We start from the raw sequence: 18,521 nt of genomic DNA, 5'->3' as shown, positions 1-18,521 counted from the left end.
AATCCTGTCTGTATAAACTTTAAACTAAATTTGATCACATGAAATGATTTTTAAAAAAGTAAGAAATGATTATAATAAAAGGAGCACACACTCAAAATTCTGTCTCTTTTGACTGAATTATTGTTTTTATTTATTTTATTTATTGTTTAGTAGTGGTGTTGTTGTTGTAGCCTGGAGAATACTGTATAGAGTTGGCCGAGAGCAAACACAGGCTGGGTTAGGTAGATGCCAACTAAAACATTCTCTTGACCCCTGACCGTTGCAAGATTCACTGTCAAAAAGAAATAATTAATTTCACAGCCTTACTAGCCAGACATCCTCTACTGCTGCAGTGGAACTCCCCTAACCCTCCCTCTGTAATGAAGTCCTTTCCTCACCAGGGAGACATTGGCACATGGTGATTAGCTTCAACATCAGATAAGAGGCTGCAAAAACATCTGCAAATGAGTTATCGAGTTTTGTTTAACAAATTATTTGTAAAACGGCAGAAACACAAATGAAGCCATTGATGATCACTGTAATATTTGAATGTTGAAAATTTACCAAATAATCAGCACATTCTTAATTCAACATTTACAGATGAACTAGAGATTAGTTATGACCCGCTATCAACAATACTTGTAAATGATTTGTTCAACATCAAATAATGTTAGTTAATGTGTGTCTTAATGTTTAAACATAATAACAAACTATGCCTCAACCATCATGTCATAGTGACTTGAGTCGCTGAATGTGCTTCAAGAGGTTTGGAAAGATTTCATGTTTGATATCATTCTGATAGTGAAGTGATTCTCATGGCGTCTTCAGCAAAAACAAGTTCAGTGATGTTTAACTACTAAGCTCAATACTTCATGTAACAGCAACACATCTACAGTATGACCTTAGTATCACTACAGTTTGGTTGATCTTTGGACATTGTGTTCGGCCATCTCAGAGTCACGTGTGGTCGTCTCTGTGGCCTCATTTCTGTAAAAAAAAAAAAAAAAAGGATACAGATTTGATCATTTGCAAAAACATACTGTAATCTTCACATTGTTTGCAGTGCATTTTATTTCCAGACAGTAGGCCTGTAGTTACTTTAGCTAATTCAAAATTAGGGAGTGCCTTTATAAATGCAGTTCAAATGTAAGACAGAAACCTAAAGCCGATGTTTTCACTATAAGCAGAAATGTTACCTTTTGCCTTTGCCCTCATCAGTTGAATCAGGGAGCTCTGTTCTTCTCGTCTCGGGAAGCAGAAAGCAGAGAGCCCCACTGATTAGACTTAAGCTGCTGAAGACTGTGATGGGTATGAACCAGCTGTACATGGCCAACATGTTGACCATTGGTGCTAATAATCCTGCAATTCTAAAAGATATGGAGCCCAAACCAAAGGCTGTTTGCCTAAAAGGGTGAAATGAAGTTATGAGCACTTATTTTCACCTGTAAATACTGTGGAATTATATTTAGTGTACCTGACACATGTGGGAAACAGCTCCTGAATGTAGACCATACACACTGATCCAGCCCAGGTCAAAAAGAACTTTCCTATCGTTACAATAGTTGTGAATGCAATAGCATTGCCTGCAATGATAATTACAGTATGGAATATTACATCACTCACAGTCTAAATATGAGAACATAAAGACAACAAATGTACCTTGAGGGACAGCCAGGGACAAGAAGCAAACAACACCGCCTGCCAACAGCGTCACTATCAGAGATATCTTCCTCCCCACCAACTCCAGAAACCAGATACAAAGAAGATGTGCTGGTATCTCTGTTACTCCAAACAGGATCTGCACCAGGAAGACGTTCATACCAAACTTGGCTACATTCAGAACAAGGCAGAAGTAGCCCAAGTTCAGTGAAAACCTGAAAACCACAAAGACACAAAAGATAAGGTATAGGAAATGTACAGTATATCTCCAAAAGTTTATTCTACTAAAATTCCAGATCACTCACCATGCCAAAGAAACAATAAAGACGTATTTCACAAGAACTGGTGATTTTAAAATGGTTTGGATTCCCCCTCTTTGGATTTCTTTTTTCTCGGTTACCTGAAGGAAAAAATATGTCACACACAGGACATCAGAGTTTTGGGGATTATCAACACCGCGTTTGTTTATGTTTTAACCATTGTTTGTCCGTCCATCTGTTAGCAGGAAACATAAAAGGTAAACGTATGGAGTTTGATTTTGTTCATAGGTAGGACTTGGGTCAAGGAAGCGTTCAACAGATCTGGACTGGGGAACAGGTCCAGATCCAGATGTCTGATATGCTGCTATACAATGCAATAGTTTGGTAAATCTTTTTTAGATGTCGGATTTAAGTTAGGTGTAACTATATATAGGAAATAAATCAGTCTGTAGGACATTGGCAGATGTCTAATGCAGTTATCTTGAGGCAAGTGTACAATGATCCTAATCTGACATACCTCATCCAGGAGATTCTCTGGGATTTTACGTTTATTTATTGCAGCAGCTTTCATTATTAACTTATTAGCTTCTTGGGTTCTTCCCTGTCCAAGTAACCACCTTGCGGATTCTGGAATAAAACTTTTCACAAAACACATATAAAGTCATTCAGTAATTCTTATTAAAGTATCTTGAACAGCACTCATCCAGAAAGTGTTAACAAATAAATCACATAATTAACCTTAATTTAACGACAGGTTCATCTAGAGGGACTTGGGCAAACCATTAATCATTAATCATGACATAACATGACTTGCAGTTACACCTTGCATCAACAAGGTGAAACTGCAAGTCATGAGTTCATCAGTTAGTTATGCAAAGAATGGATGCCAAACATACATACCATATGTAAATGCTTATAAAGGCCAATACTCCTGCCATGACATACTGTGCATTTCTCCAATCACGGCAAATATAAACCAGACCAGCCATGACACACTGTCCAACACCTGCAAATAACTGGCCCAGACAGGAAGAGAAAGACCTTTGGGTGACGCCAATCCACTCAGTAGCTAGAAAGAAAAATGTAAACATCTAAATCACTACATTAACACAGAACCAGTACTAAACCTTTTCTGTAAAGCCATCAATGTCTGTGATAGAGCACCCCCAAAATCAAAGACCATAAGAAAAGATGAATCAAACCTAATAAAGTGGAGTTGATTCTAAATCCTCCTATTGCAGCTCCAACAAAGAATTGCGTCACCAGGAACATATATAGATTTACGGACACACCACTAAGTATGGTGAATATAAGCAGAAAGACTGCTGGTAACTGGGTGGTTCTTTTACGGCCGTACCTACAGTTAGAGAGGGGAAGAAGCAGGAGGTATATATTAGGGTTTTGAAAGATTTGAATCCCTAAAATGTAAAATCTAAAAGATGACTATTTAAAAGGACTTACGATTCAACCATAGGTCCAAAAATGAATGACCCACTAAGTATACCAGCCATGAAGACCGTCTGTGCAACTTCAACCAAGTTAGACTTGTCACAGACGAGATCAAACTGTACAAACAAAACTGCTAAAATGTCATGGAATGTTTGCGGATAGTACCGGACATGTCACAAAACCCAAACTCATACTTAGCCTACATCAGTGATTATGGTGGCTTCATACAGCGTCTTGTCATACACCCATCCATGCAGGCACTGTGTGGTCGCATTGAGTCCGTATTCCCTGATGGCAATGATGTCCCACTTCACAGGGACAAACATCAGACACTTACTGAAGGATCCATCCTCCTGCCGAGGCACAGTGAGGTCCAGCTGCTCATCTGCTGTCAGGTTAGGATCGGCACCGAGGATCCAGTCTGTGTTACAGTGTCTGTCTGGATCGGACTGGATAAAAATCAAACAGGAAAATAAAATTGGAAGCATGAGATTTGGAAAGGTTAAGGCTAGAAGGATGAGCTTCTGGAAGAAGCCAAAGTCTCCAATGGCTTTTAGAATCTCTCCAAACTCTGCCATCTCCACACCGCAAAACAATCTGCAAAATGCAGACGGACCGTTCTGTTCACGCTCAAGAGAGGAATGCAGATAGATGTTTAACCCACTGATTTTATTCAGTAACTCACTTTACAGGGCAAAAATCAACTTCTACCAATGGATGATTTATGACATGGACATCAAATCATGATACTAAAACAGATCCCAATCATAAAATGAATGCGTCGTGACTTTATTCAGCTACTAAAAATCATTTGCATATGTGGACCATTTCCAACAATATACACAATTGGTCAAGATATATTCTAACGCTGTTGTCACAAACATTACAGCTTTGATTAATGATTTGTATAACAAAAATTCAATCAATCATAAAAATACAGAAATAAATTGATTTGGCGTTGCGATTAGTAAACAATAAAACTTTTGATATTTTTTTTTTTTTTTTTAAACCAACCAACAGTGTCAAATAAGAGACAAATAACAGAACTTGTGTTGCCCGTTTCGTTACATATAAAGGAACACAATAATATTTTTTTTGAGAGGTTTGGGTGAGAACTGCATACCGTGACATTAAAGCACATAATGTGATAACAAGCCTCGTGTAAATTCAAATAAGCTCATAACATACAAATCAATAAGGTGCCAATTGAACAAAGAATTTGTGCATGATTAGTGATCTAATAAAGCCCAACATTGCAAACCACCAACAAAAACTACTTGTGTGTACTGTAATGGATTCACCAGCTTCTTGCCTCAGTCACTATTTACAAATATGTTACTTTTCATTAAAAGGTGTTCCAAACAATCTGCCCTCATCATAATTACATACAAACCTGAAGATGTTTGTGTGACATGGAGATTGGCCATCTTTTGTACATCTTTACATACATGTTTCAGTACCTGAACTGCGAGCCATCACAGCTCTCGCACAGGTAAAAAAAAAACAACCAAACAGCGATACTGGGAGTGACATAAGTGATTTGTTGGCGAGTGTTTAAAAAGCACGGGGACTACATGCATGTCAGGACAACATGCCTAGAGAGACGATGACTGAGAGGGAAATGTTGTTATATTTCGGGGTTTTTGTTTTTGAGCGAGCACGCTTCAAAGAAATTCATTAGCAGTCAATCTGTAAGATCAACACCAGCATTCAGGATTGATCCCAGCTGTTAAAGACTCTACCCACTTTGCATATCAGTTTGTTTGCATATTATTTAGTTCTTGGAGAGCAATATGCAGCGTGGAGAAAGACTTGTAGAACTGCTTCTGTGGCTGCAGAGGGAGACATGCTAAGTCACAAATTTGATGCATATACGATTCTGAGACGAATATCGGGTGAATATCTGTTTTGGACCGACAATGAAGGATTTCTTCACAATAATCTGATCATTTTTTACTTAATTTAAGTCGAGACAGAATGGATGATGCCCTGCATGGAGGTTCGGTCTGGAATAGCATATTAGCCATCTATCTATCTGGTCCAATGAAAACTGCATCCAGGCCTTAGACAGCAAATGTTGGTAAGAGTAAGTAGTAAGTTTTGTAATAAAGCCCTGCCTTGACCTTTGTAAATCTCCCTTAACAGACACAAAAGCTTTTAAGCAGTTCTTTCCACATGCGTCAAGCTCCCACAGCCCACACAAAAATGAACCTACTCTGTAAAATTGGTGGGGTGCTCCTGTAATATTAGTATACCGGAAAAATAAATACCTAATAACAGCTAATAGCTTCTCCTGGGGTACGGAATGAAAATCATGTCTGCAGGTGTGTCAATGATCGAACACCACCTGTCCCTGGTTGACTATTAATGAACTCCTGTTGAGATACAAGCACAAAAAGTGTTAAACCCAAGAGAAATATAACTTGAAGAATGGAAAAGAATGGAACTATTGCATAGTAGAAGAATATTCTAAGAGTACTATAGAGTACTAAGAGCCCAAACGCTTTGGTTATGCCTTAAACAAAACCATCAGACTGAGGAGAGGATTCATCGCACCATTTTAAGATGCAATTATCACTCGGTATGCTAAGATTCCAATTCCAATAGAGAACTTACTAAACTGTAGCTATGGACAACTCTTTTTTTTACCTGTTATTTGGGATTTGCTTTTGTTTCAGAAAGTCCTAAAAAGGGTAAAACCAACAATCATCATCATCAGACTCAATTATTCATCTATTGCACCGTCAGGATCTATAACTTTTCAAACTTAGGTTGAATTTACACTTTTCATAATGTGCCACATATAGGCGGCACCAGTTTTGTGGCACAGTTGAATAAAGAAATAAAAAGGCAATCACTTCCAGTGGGGGCATGAGATGGTTGAGATTGTGCTTCTGTATGAAGAACAAAGAAGAAAAAGATGAGTAGGATTTGTCGATTGTGTTTCTTCTCCCGTTTCTAAGCGCACTGTAAACGATTCAAGTGTGATTCCCAGGTTGAACTGAGGCCCTATGCAGACCACATGCACCCTGCTGTCGTGTCACACTCCTGCCGGCTCAACGTCTCCTCCTCCTCCTTCTCCTCCTCCTCCTGCTCATCTCTTTGGCAGCAGTGGCTTCTTAAAATTGAGTATTATGCAGCTGTGCAATGCCATTTGTAGCTGTCCTTTGTTGGTTGCCTGGTCCGTGGTTAACTGATGCTAAGCTGCGCAAATCCAATCAGTTTAACATCATCTGGAATTTCAGACTCCTCCACACCAGATGCCTGACAGGAAACAAACATCATGAACTCTACATGCATATTTTTATATATATATATATATAAATAATCTATATTACAGATCAGTGGACAGAAGAAAGACAAAGACATCCTTGTCTTATTCACAGAATGTTCTAATCTAGGGACTTACCAGTTTAAAGGTCACATTTCTGTTATTTTGAGGATCATCAACGATCTTCTGCAAATTGGCAGCAACTAAACAGAGGATTTGAAAGTGAGAGGATGCATCAGTCTCAGGTTCGACCCTTGCCATGTGATGATGCACAATGTATTCTTCACAAACTAACCTAGAAGACAAACTAATGAGCAAACGAGGACATTGTGAAGAAGCATTGAAAATAAGCTATTTGGCAATTGTGACGCAAGCATTGAGTCTCAGCAGGTTTGTTGTTCTGCTGTAGAGCAGAAACCAAAGCAGCCAAATGCCATCTCAAGAATACAATGCTATATTACTCATACTTACCAATGACCAAGTCCCGTCCATCAACCAAACCTGCTGAAACCAACTCCTGAGAAACTCCGTCTGCAGAGTCTGAGGACACAGGAGAACCCAGAGAGGAGGACATGAGAATTTAACTCTCTTGGCATGTGAGAAAAGAGAACAAATAGGTGGAATTATTCTACCTCTGCCAGACATGAACTCAAATCTGATGTCATTGAGTTCCTTCTTGAGATTCCTCAGTCTCAGGACAAGGCTGATGGGAATACTGGCATTGGCCGGGGCCGACTCCTGCTATGGCACAACAGGAATAAAAGTCATTATGCAGCACTTCCGCCTGACTGGAGCAAAGGATGAGAAGTAGGATGAAGCACAATCAGCATCCACTAAAGTACACAACTCTTCACGACTGCTGGCTTGTGTGATTAAGATGTATCTACAATTACAGTGCCTTTAAGGCCCTTCCTAACTCCCAAACAACAGGAGATTATTGTATTTATATAGTATTTTATCTATCTATCTATCTATCTATACCTATATATATATATATATATATATATATATAATCTGTACCTGGGGAGCGGGTACATGCAGAGGACTGGCTGTCTGGATGGGTGCCGGCGGTGGAGCGTCTTCTACCGGCTGGCTGACATGTGCAGGGCTCTCCTGTGGTGGACCAGGTGGCTGTAGTAGAGCAGTGGAGCCATCTGTTGGTGGGAAGAGCTATGGGGTATGACACATAAACAAATCAGTGGGTGTTTTCCATTGTTACATCACTGGAAACAGACACACACAAGACAGTCATGCAGATCTCTATGTCAAGGCATTACAGATGAATCAAGATTTTCAGGTCATGTCCATTACAACTGGACTCACCTCCATGTTTTGGGATCCGTCCTTCACTCTGGGTGACTGCAGGATGGACATGACAGATTGTCAGGATTAAAAACATGCACTTCTACTTTTATCCCACAAAGCTACAAACTGATGAAACATTAGATTGAATACAATTGACACACAGTGACTTTGACCAGAGGTCTTGTAACAAAGTTACAAGATGACAAGACAGTAAAACCCCACACCCACACATAGACAGAGCACCAGGGTGAACACACACTGAAGAATAAAGAGATCTTAGAGTTTGTGTTCAGCCTCACACATTGAACTGGACTGAGTTCAGACAAGCCGGCGGCGTCGACTTTTACCCGCAGAGCTGCAAAAGCAGCTTTTCCCTCCTCGCTCTCCTCGTCCAGCTCGTCGTCACTCCACTCCCACCCGCCATCCTCAGTCTTGTGGAGACGGCCACTTGAGCCTGGGACGCGGCGCACCTAAACAATACAAAAAAGAGGGATAAAATGTTTCCCTGCATACATTTAGGAAGAGTATGGATCTACTAAACACACTTCTCAGGACGGGAGACCATTGGAACCATGGAAACACAAATGCAGTGTGTTATCAGTGTGATATCAAACCTTTTTTGATCGTTCATTTATTGTTGGGCCCTTGTGTAGGAGCCGGTCCTGCAAGTACTCATTGTTCTGTAACAGGAAGAGAAACATTCCTTACATGGCCTTTAAAGAAAACAAAAACAGTTTCAGTTGAATCTTTTATCATAGGGACACACACAACGCTTACCTTGGCTTTTGTGAAAAATTTGTTTTTCAACAATTCAGCAGCAGTTGGCCTTAAAAGGAGAGACGTGACATGATTCATCAAAAGCACATCCCAGTGAAGGCAAAAGCAGCACAAGTTAAATGTCACAAAAAACACTCTTCCTTTAGAAAGAGGGTTTGACCACCAACTGACCTTTTGTCCGGCTCTTTCTGTAAACACTGGGAGATCATCTTCCTGAAGGACTTGCCGTACTTCTTCACCATTTCCTTGTCTGTGATGCCCGTCTCAAGACAGGGAGGATCATTCTGCAGTGTCAGCATCAGCACCTACAGACAAACAACAAAACCAATAGTGTTCAATAAACTGGAAAACCGATGAGGCTATCGATCCAAAGTTTGGGGAGCTTTGTCAAATCAGACAGAATGTTTTATACTCAAATGTCAAGACATTTCCACATTATTTATTCAGGAATTAGGGGAATCAGAACTTGCATATTGACTGGATCAAGTGGACTGGATCAATATTGTTTCTCAGCAGTTTATGCTAAATGCATATTGCAAAATCATTCCCTTTTTTTTTTGGAGGGTTGACTTGAGGAGTCAAGCTGGATGCCGATTGGTGACAATATGCAAGAATTGCCCCATGACACTCTTAAAGATCTCCCTGAGAGCTGAGAGCCGATCCTGAGAGGCCAAGCTCAGAGTGTGGAGAGGAGGATTTGACTATTTGAAAGGCAGCCAATAGGTCAAGCAGCACGAGAACTGAAAATTGGCCAACAGCATTCCCTGATCGTACAGTTTATGACTTTGCAAACAGAAACACACAGTTACCTTCATAGGTGGGTATTTATGATATGGTGCAGCACCAGTGGCCAGTTCAATGGCTGTTATCCCAAAACTCCAGATGTCAGCTTTGAAATCATATCCCCGGACCTGCAGATTAAAAACAGAGCCAAGTAACCAAAGTGCAACATTCCCTATAGTCATCAAATAACAATGCCTTACAGAGGGACAACAGAACAATGTGGGCACCATCAAAGGATCAAAAAGCCACTCACCTGCTCCATGACCTCAGGGGCCATCCAGCATGGCGTCCCCACAAAAGTCTTCCGAACCTTATTCCTGGTCATGTCTCCTCCTGCTGCTAGAAAGGCACTCACACCAAAATCTGTGTGTGAGAACAAGACGAGACACAGAGGAGGTAGGTTGAAAGCAAATTTAATTAAGAAGATAAACTAAGTTGCCCAGCCTGTGTTGCGATTTGGTAGTAAGAACACACACACAGAGCCAGATTTAGTAAGCATGATGTAAATTATCATCCAGACGTTAATCTTCTGCACCGCTGCATGTTTTCCATTTAGCAGGTTATTTATGAAGGCGCGTTATGTAAATGAGCACAGCTGCAGCGAGATCATGCGAACGCACTGCAGCTATTTAAGACGCTTCTTGAGCCACGTCAGGAAAGCAAAACAAATTGCCTCTCGGTTTTGGAAATATGATACACACTCCAAACAGCACAGCTTTCAGCACCAGCGCGTTTGAAAGCCGGCGCCTGTGAGATCCTGGCTAATGCTGCGACTGTGAGCTCCAAAAGAGCTGGAAGCAAGGAAATGCAGCGGGGAGAGACGTTTTGAAGTTTTGCAGGTTTGACGCGGCTTCACTTTGTTGTTGCTCGTCGAGTAAAGTGGAGAAACTGGAGTACGCCATGACTCAGTAGCCTGATCTCAACTTCACTCTCTCCTTTTGCACACACACTCCACCACACCGACGATGTCTCTTCCTAACAATAGCAGCCGCTTTGTCTACAATCTAGGGCCACAAAGAGGTGAAGTGCTTTTCAAAGATGGTAAATCATGGATGCAATCACCTTTGCTGCAAAGGTGACCAGCCATGATAAATCAGCCGTAGCGAGGCATAAGCCATAATTTCCATTCTCTGCTATTTTTTGTGGCTTCATATCGGCAAGCCCTGAGACTAATATGGATTTAACCAAATACGCAAATCTTACGGATGCAGCTTTTCTCTAATTTCACCAGCGAAAATTCCTAGTGCTAATAAATATGGACGGACAGTGTAGCTAAACACATTGTCAGGAAGGGAAACAGAACTCCAACAGAGTGACTGCAGTGTGTGCTTATGGAGGAACACATGAAGATCCATCATTTTAGAGAGTAGGATGGAGGCAGGTGCAGAGAAAACAGAGAAACACCATACCAGCAATTTGCACTGAGCCGTCGTCCCCCAGAAGAATATTTCCAGCCTTCAGATCCCTGTGAACAAAGAGGAGAATGAATGAATCATCATGTAAACCACTATCAACAATTACTCACTGGCTAAACTAACTGAGGAGTGGCCAGGCTCTCCTAACCCAATCACACACAGTCTTTACTACTACACACACTAACATGTTGCAGCTGCACCACCTCCCGTTATTATTCCAACTCATATCTGTTTGCAAACTGTGGCAAACTATGCAGAAAGTAAAGAGTGGATAAAGCCAGTAGGGCATCAGGAGTACAGTGTAGATACGACCGCTGTTCCAAACTGACTCATACCACTTACTTACAAGGTCTCCTGCAGTTTGTGTTTGCAACAAGCACCATTCCTACAATCACCTCCAGACACTTGATGGGAACCGTAGGTTACTGTTCCAATTTACATACAAATTTTGCATAAAGACACTTAAAAAAAGAATCTCATTCCTAACCTGGGGGCTGCCTGTATAAATATAAGCTTACACCTTTCAAGTCATCTGTCTCATGTGTAACTTAAGTCTCAAGTCATGAATATCAAGTCAAAGTCAAGGCTTTCATCACTGTTAGTCAAACAAGTCTCAAATTTGACCCGCCCCCACCTCTGATTTCCAGTATATTAAATATTAAAAGGCCTTTATGAAAGCCAGAGGCCCCGGTTCAAACTGAAGCACATTTAAGCCGAGAGGAAAAGTGAATGCCATTTGCCTAGCTACCATGATTCTAAATGCACTTAACCTACATAAAGTGACGACACGACATGGCTCTGCAGCTTTGTTATGCTTGTGTGTGTGTGTGTGTGTGTGTGTGTGTGCAGTCATGCGTTCATCTGCCTCACCGATGAATCTGCCCGTTCTTGTGAAGGTACTCCAGCGCCTCCAAGACTTCTTTCAGGATGGTGGCTATGCTGGCCTCATCCAACACTCCAGACTTGTGCTCGCCACGAGAGATGATGTGTTTGATGATGTCCAACACCGAGCCTGAGAGAGACACACAGGCTTATCACACTGAAAAGGACATAAGTAGGATGTTTATTTGTGTGGTAGTTAAAGCCATAATGAGTACCAGAAGAGATGAAGAAATTGTTAATTAAAAGGAATTGTGACTTGATTGTTATAAGGTTCTACCTGGCATACTGGCTGAAAAGGGGTTAAAGGATGCTAAAGGATTCTCTATATCCTATATGAAATCATGCAAGAGGGTGATCTGGGTTGGTGCTTGGAATTTGGCTCCCTCAGTATTTTGTTTGCCAACCTTTTGCATATTTACCTGCGTGTGATGCATTGTACTGTAAAACTGCTTAAGTATTTTGTTACAGAAAAAGCACCGAGACAGCAGTGCAGAAAAGCTGTAAACCAGGAAGGTGACATCAATATCCAAGTGTGAAAGACAACCGGTGAGGTAGAGCCTTTCTACAATGGATCAGGCAATAATGGCTGCTAAATAGGAATACACAGAGCGGAATTGGAGCTTGCAGAATAATAAGATTCAATCTATATTTTATCTATCTGGTCATACATGTTGTGTTTTTAAATTGTAAACTTTGAAGTGGGGCTTTGTTGAAGTGCCAATGTAGGCTTTACCACATAGTACACAGAAACTTGATCTTAGTTCAGATATTTTGGAAGTATGGAGAAAGTCAAGTCAATGTCAAGCTGAAGATAAGAGTAAGCAAAGAGCATGTGAAGCCAAAGCTCAAAGGTTTCCATCACAGCACTTACCACCACTGAGTAGTTTCATCACCAGCCACAGCTCATCCTTCACCACAAAGGAGGTATAATAAGCCACAATGTTTGGGTGGTGGCACTGGCTCATAGCCTGGATCTCTTTCTGCAAATAAAGAACAGGTGTGATGTAAGAAAAAGGCACAGCCATGACTGAATACCTCCATCACTGTGTGGAGCTCAGGTGAGTCTTCAGTGGGGTTTTGATCCAGATCTCTCTACAATTTAACTTCATTCATTGGGAGAAGATGTAGAAGTAGCAACAAGCAGATGTTCAAACAAAGAGGATCTGCAAACAGTGTAGAAGTTGTGCAATGGTGACAAATGTACAGTTAAGTGTATTCACCTGTCACACAGAGGTGAGCTGTTGTACAGTGTGATGGCGAAACTCAAACTTTCTTTGTGACAGTGGCGCTAAATGAGTCTGTTACAAAATGAGCTCCGCTGTCTGTCCAATGTGCGACAGAGAGGATGACAATGACAGAGAGCATCACTGACTCAAACAGCTCCAGCTTGTGGCATATGACAAACCCGGCTTTCTATGGAACACACAATTAATCACAGCACCTTTCCTTCTTCCTCTCCCTGGTGTTGTTGACGTTGTGCATCAGCTGATTCATTCTGCACCGCTCAACAAATATACCCACCAGTTCCCTAAACTCTGCAGAGTCATCCAAGAACTTCTGCAGGTGGCAAGAATGAGTTGTGCTTCTTGGCTCTGTCCTCACAGGAGGCGATGCAGTCAGTGATGCAGCCGGTCAAGTTATAAATATCATCCCTGTGTGGTTCAGGGAGCACATCCCAGTGCGTGGTTTCAGAGGAGTCCAGCAGAGCCTCGCTGGCCTTCTGAGTACACCTCCTCACAGTGCATGTGGAGACAGGCTGCCTTTGCACAGCAGGGACATACTGAGGTGTTCACAGGACCGTGTTGTGAACAGATCTGCCAAATGGGGAAAGGGCAGGGGCACTGTATGCGTGTGTAGCATTGCATACAGGAAATACAGTGTTTTGTTGTTCCGTGTATAGCAGTCACCAAACAAGTGGAAAGTTGGGAGGGTGGAGTGAAGGGAAACATGGTTCAAATCCCCAGTGATGGGCCTGCAGACTGGTAACAGTGGTGTGGAATACCTCGCATGCAGCTGCAGCATCAGCTGAGGCTGGAATGTAAACAACAATCAAGATGGCTGAAGAAAACTCCCATGGCAAATAGTAAGGATACATCCTGACAGCCAAGAGGTCCATGTCCGGGCAGCAGAGATGTTCCATAACAGTTATACGTCCGCGATTGCACCGCCTTCCGTTCACAAAAATTGCATTGCCTCCCCTTTTCTTCTTACCAAAAAACGTTACTTCCCTATTTGTCCATTTTTGTCCCAACCTGACGGGACCTGAATGTTTACACAGGGCCAGGCCGGACTAACACTGGTCAGATGGCTGCTCTTTGTGTCCGTGGTTGCCAGCCAGTGTAATGCCAGCAGGGGTGCAGCAGGAGTTGCCTTTCCAGTGTGTATACCAGGTATTTATTCAGAAAGCCACAAACAAAACAAATAAACCAAGACTGTGTTTTGGTTCCCACTTCTATTCTGTGCCAGCATTGAGTGAGTTCTAGTTAATAAATCAGGGTTAAGGAGTTGCATTTGCCTCTTCATCCTTGAAGTAAGAAGTTCAAACTGAGAGGAAGTAAGTGCTGCTGGATTTTAATGACGTCACTGAAGGCATCACTCCAAACTCTATTCACAGTAAGCAGCTAAAGTTATTAAGAAAAAAACCGGATGTTTAAAACCAGATTCTTCTATTCTTTCTTCCATGTTTCATCTTACACCACCACTGAAACACTGACTTAAGAAATTGTAACTGAGATGACAATCAGGAATTGTGTGTAGCTGGGAAGCCTGGTAATGTGAAGTATTTAATAACAGCTGGTGTAGATCACAGTGTTGATCTCTGACAGTCACATAGTAATCATGCTCGGTCCAGGGAGTGATTTCTGATGCTCTACCGCGTGTTGTTTGCGAGGCTTCCCAGCTTTTCATATGGGTCGTGGGTGCCGTTATCTGGGGATGGGGGAGTATTCATTTTCATCATTTGGAACCCCCAGCATTGCGACTTAAATGAAATAAGGAGACTTTGATTAAACCCACTGTGTGTTGCGTAATCGTAAACTTTTGCAGTCGCGTCATCCAGCTGCATTGGTAAAACCAGTTTGACAGTGAATTCTGTAATAAAAAGGAGGTCTAAGATAATGTACTGTATCCAATCCTAAACTAACACTGACTGATGTTTCTCTCTCTCTCTCTCTCTCTTGTTCTTTAGACAACTTGAATCATAGAAACGAAAAAGAAACCTCCGCCCTACACCAAACAAAGCTCTCCACAAACACATACAGAGTTTCGTACAATGTACAGTTTCTTACCAAGAGTTCATCCACGCTGGTTTGACACTTTTCCAGGTTAATTCTTTTGATGGCCACCTTCTCCTTTCTGGGTTTGCAGTATGCCGCCTGGACCACAGCAGTGGCTCCGCTCCCTGATCAATCAGAGGAGAAAAAGAGATTTGAGTTATATTGTCCCCACTGACAGATTAGAGAAGTCTTTGAACGGTGACAGAAAGAAGCCTGTGAGCAAATGTGCTGTGCTGAATGTCACTTCTTTTCACAACTTTATGATAGATCACTAAGGCAATTTCAGCCATCATATCAATACTTAGTGCTATTACTATAGGACAGATAGCAGTATTTGCACAGCCACACTGTAATGAAAATGATCAGTCCTGCCAATACTGGAAGCTGGATTTGAGAGAAAGAAAAACCTGATAATGCTGAATCAAAGAAAATGACACAACAGAAGCCGACACTGTTCAATCCATCACATTATCAAAGAAGATAGTTGCAATAGTTGGGATTTTTCAGAGTTAACCAAGTTCAAGTTCATGATTAAAGATGTCAACAGGAACACTAAAATGATGAAAATCAACTTGGAAAAGTAAAATTCTAGTTGCTGGAAATTAAACACTGAAATGAAGTCCCTGTATAAAAACTTGCATTAAGAAATCTAGGTTAATAATACATAAAACTAGGTCTGTAATACGTTTCATGAAGCAATTTCTTTTTTCTTCCAACTATATGGGTTTAAAAACATAAATAACAATAAAAATGTCAGTTATTTATTCTTAGTTTTGTTTTCAAAATGAAAGGTTAGCTGCAACATTAATATTCTCATAGTCACACAAACATCGGCCACGTTCCATGTGGCTCGTTGTCTGTCCGGTCTGTCTCTCACCTCCAGCACACAGCACCACCCACTGCAGCCTCCTGTCTTCATACAATGCAGGCTAGCTTGTCCTAGCTAGCCAACTACTAATGCTAACTAGCCAAGAAGCTGTCTTACTTGAGCCCGCTAGCTGACAGAATATGCTAACTGAACCTGGAGCACCTAAAAGAAAACTCCGTATCTGTTGCTTTGCGTTGTTTCTGTTAATCTGGTAGCTATAGAGATGCAGCAGTGCTAGCAGGCTAGTGTCAAGTCTGCCCTGCTGGAAGAAGAGCCGAGGTTTAGCTTGGCAACGTTAGCCAATATGCTAACATTAGCACGTTGAGCTACTCACCTATCACCTCATTAAGTTCATAGTCATCCCTGTCGATTGTCCAGGATTGGGAGCTCTGGTCGTCCGCCATGGTTTGCAACTGTAAACAGTGTTGGTAGGTTAAAATAGCGATGCGTTCTGGCGGGTTAAGGTCTCTCCATTCGGCTCCCGGGATGCTGCTTGCTGTTCCGCTGACAGTCCTGCTGCTCCTGTCAACACAACTTCACCAATGGCCGATGCACGGAGGCGTTGACGCCTTCTTACGTCATCGAAAGGCGGGACCAGGCTGACGCCATATTGAGTCTGGCGAAAAACCCCACAATGTCAAAATGGGGAAATACTGTGAACCATTACAACTGCTGCCGATATTACAAAGCTAAAAGCGCAATAGTTTGAACTACAGATAATACTTAATTTAAAAAACAATTATTTTAACAAACCTAACCTGTAGAACCACAAGCCCCCTTTAGAGGGCGCAAATGTCCCATTCTTGTGGAAACATACTATGTACGTTCAGATTCGTTTTAATAAACACTACCGTAAATGTGAAACAAATGTCTTGTTGTGACTATTTTCTGTTTTATATGGTCTGTAGCTGTATTGTATTATCATCTCTGATTTTTACAGTATGGGAACAATGAAAACTCAAAATGGGGGGAAACTATTTAATTTGAACCAAATGTATAAATATACAGTATATTCACTATACATAATCTATTAAACAGGTGTTTTCTGACTGAGAGCACATTTATTATTGCTATTGTTGACTCTATTTTCGAGTCAAGTGAATTTGTGTGTAGCCAGTATCACATCAGTCTCAAAGGGCTGTACAGGCCTACCAAGCAAAGATTCATGACCCACCTCAAGCTCTCAAGGAAAAACTCTCCAAAAAAGAATTGGAATGGAGGTAAAATGGGAGAGCACCCCCCAGGAGAGACAATTCACAGAGATCTCATTTGCTCAAATCACAAGGAGTGCAACGGGAGCTGCACATGTGGAACAAGTACAAAGGAAGAAAACAAAGATGTAACAATAGAGGAAGATACACAGTACAACAATTGAGCCCTGTACAGGAGAAGGATACAGACGTTTTTTCAAAATCCACTGGTAATGAAATAAAAAATGTTTTAAAAAAGTTAAAAAAAGAAAGAAGTTAAAATTGTGTCCCAGCCAAATGAGGAGTCCAATGCATTTAGTCCAATTGTGTCAGTCCAGAATTGTCTTCACATTGTTCCAAACAGGCAGGTTGGTGGGGTGTGAGCCAGGAAATGTTCACCTGAAACATTGTGCCTGCTATCAGAATGTATAAACATCATTTCACTTGACTTGACATGAATTTGTAGTATGTAATGCTTGAAGAAGTCTAAGTTAATACGTATCAAAAGCATACGGACAACACGCAGAACTAAAACTCAAGCTGTATATGAAAGTTGTTGCAAATGGACACATTACTTTAGGAGGATTTGTCTGTCAATGCTTTTTAGTCTTTGTGTTTTGTAGTTGTTGTATCATGCCATGAACCAGAGAGCCATCTCTGGATGGTATCAGTGGTTTAAGGGAAGGAGCTGGGCCTGTCAGAGCTCGTTCTACAATCACAGGCAACAAGCAGCGACAGCACCTGAAGTCATCACAATGTTTGGTTTGATCTGATGCAAAGCTTTTTAACTTAAATTCACAGATTGGTTTATAGTTACCAAATCACAGCACTTTGTATAGCTACTTCTAAATGTTATGAAAGATGACTTTAAATAGATGCAATTTATAATCAATACTTATAATGCAAGATTGGTAAGGAAAGGTTTATAGATTACTCTCCTGAGAGCATTGATAGTGATCAAAACCAATATTACACTCCATCGTCCTGTCTTTTATTATTATGACCCTGGTGGATTTTGGGAGTGGATGGCCCTTCCCCGGAAGCGTTACCCAGATGCTGCGCAAAAGCTCACTCATCCTAATGCTGACAGAGCGCTGTGGGTAAGCCAGGCCTGAAAGGGAACTGCTGAGAGCCACAAGAGCAGCAGTGAACCAGTGACTGCAATACTATTATCCTGCCAAGGCTGAGCTGCACATGAAAAGGAAAACAGAAACTTCATTTTCCCTATGCAGTGCAACCTTGTCTTTAATAATTTTGCATATGTCTGGATTGTGCAGAAGGGCAGCGTGATGGCACCAAACAAAGAAACAATACATAGGTTGACCCCAATCCATATGAGATCCGTCGTATGATTAAATGAATGAATGAATTGATTCATTTTTGGCTTTTATTCTAAGAGATATCTTCA

General features: G+C 41.3%; 2 protein-coding genes across 3 annotated transcripts; both read right to left on the bottom strand.

The window, feature by feature from the left end:
• Positions 1-155: 155 nt before the first annotated feature.
• Positions 156-3,925, bottom strand: slc22a13a (solute carrier family 22 member 13a). Its single transcript, XM_076162145.1, has 10 exons — positions 3,551-3,925; positions 3,360-3,463; positions 3,101-3,255; positions 2,799-2,967; positions 2,416-2,536; positions 1,944-2,038; positions 1,639-1,853; positions 1,454-1,562; positions 1,176-1,382; positions 156-966 (listed from the first exon to the last, which is right to left on the bottom strand). Exons 1-10 carry the CDS (start codon positions 3,923-3,925, stop codon positions 891-893), a joined length of 1,626 nt encoding a protein of 541 aa, XP_076018260.1. The 3' UTR covers positions 156-890.
• A 72-nt stretch (positions 3,926-3,997) lies between these two features.
• Positions 3,998-16,479, bottom strand: LOC143010074 (serine/threonine-protein kinase OSR1-like). Of its 2 annotated transcripts, none has more exons than XM_076162237.1 (17): positions 16,258-16,479; positions 15,068-15,180; positions 12,652-12,760; positions 11,769-11,910; positions 10,893-10,948; positions 9,737-9,846; positions 9,510-9,611; positions 8,872-9,005; positions 8,701-8,749; positions 8,538-8,603; positions 8,271-8,393; positions 7,942-7,977; positions 7,639-7,788; positions 7,251-7,359; positions 7,090-7,158; positions 6,757-6,821; positions 3,998-6,611 (listed from the first exon to the last, which is right to left on the bottom strand). In XM_076162237.1, exons 1-17 carry the CDS (start codon positions 16,325-16,327, stop codon positions 6,537-6,539), a joined length of 1,578 nt encoding a protein of 525 aa, XP_076018352.1. In that variant the 5' UTR covers positions 16,328-16,479; the 3' UTR covers positions 3,998-6,536. The 2 variants fall into 2 exon arrangements, with proteins under 2 accessions (XP_076018352.1, XP_076018353.1); XM_076162238.1 differs by having other exon boundaries at positions 7,251-7,356.
• Between the last annotated feature and the right edge of the window lie 2,042 nt (positions 16,480-18,521).

The sequence above is a fragment of the Genypterus blacodes genome, unplaced genomic scaffold (genome assembly GCF_046128005.1).
Source record: "Genypterus blacodes isolate CSIRO-AG114 ecotype Tasmania unplaced genomic scaffold, CSIRO-AGI_Gbla_v1 ptg000120l_1, whole genome shotgun sequence".
Lineage (NCBI taxonomy): Eukaryota > Metazoa > Chordata > Actinopteri > Ophidiiformes > Ophidiidae > Genypterus > Genypterus blacodes.
This window is presented reverse-complemented; position numbering and strand designations above follow the sequence as displayed.

What these genes read in the sequence shown, in the direction of transcription:
- LOC143010074 (XM_076162237.1), bottom strand. Translation starts at nt 16,327, where the DNA reads ATGGCGGACGACCAGAGCTCCCAATCCTGGACAATCGACAGGGATGAC. An exon ending in CTGCTTTTGCAGCTCTGCGG is followed by an intron (nt 7,978 to 8,270) that starts GTAAAAGTCGAC and finishes TCCATCCTGCAG; the next exon opens with TCACCCAGAGTGAAGGACGG. An exon ending in TGAGTTCATGTCTGGCAGAG is followed by an intron (nt 7,159 to 7,250) that starts GTAGAATAATTC and finishes CTGTGTCCTCAG; the next exon opens with ACTCTGCAGACGGAGTTTCT.
- slc22a13a (XM_076162145.1), bottom strand. Translation starts at nt 3,925, where the DNA reads ATGGCAGAGTTTGGAGAGATTCTAAAAGCCATTGGAGACTTTGGCTTC. An exon ending in TTTGGACCTATGGTTGAATC is followed by an intron (nt 3,256 to 3,359) that starts GTAAGTCCTTTT and finishes CTCTAACTGTAG; the next exon opens with GTACGGCCGTAAAAGAACCA. An exon ending in TTTATTGTTTCTTTGGCATG is followed by an intron (nt 1,854 to 1,943) that starts GTGAGTGATCTG and finishes TGTGGTTTTCAG; the next exon opens with GTTTTCACTGAACTTGGGCT.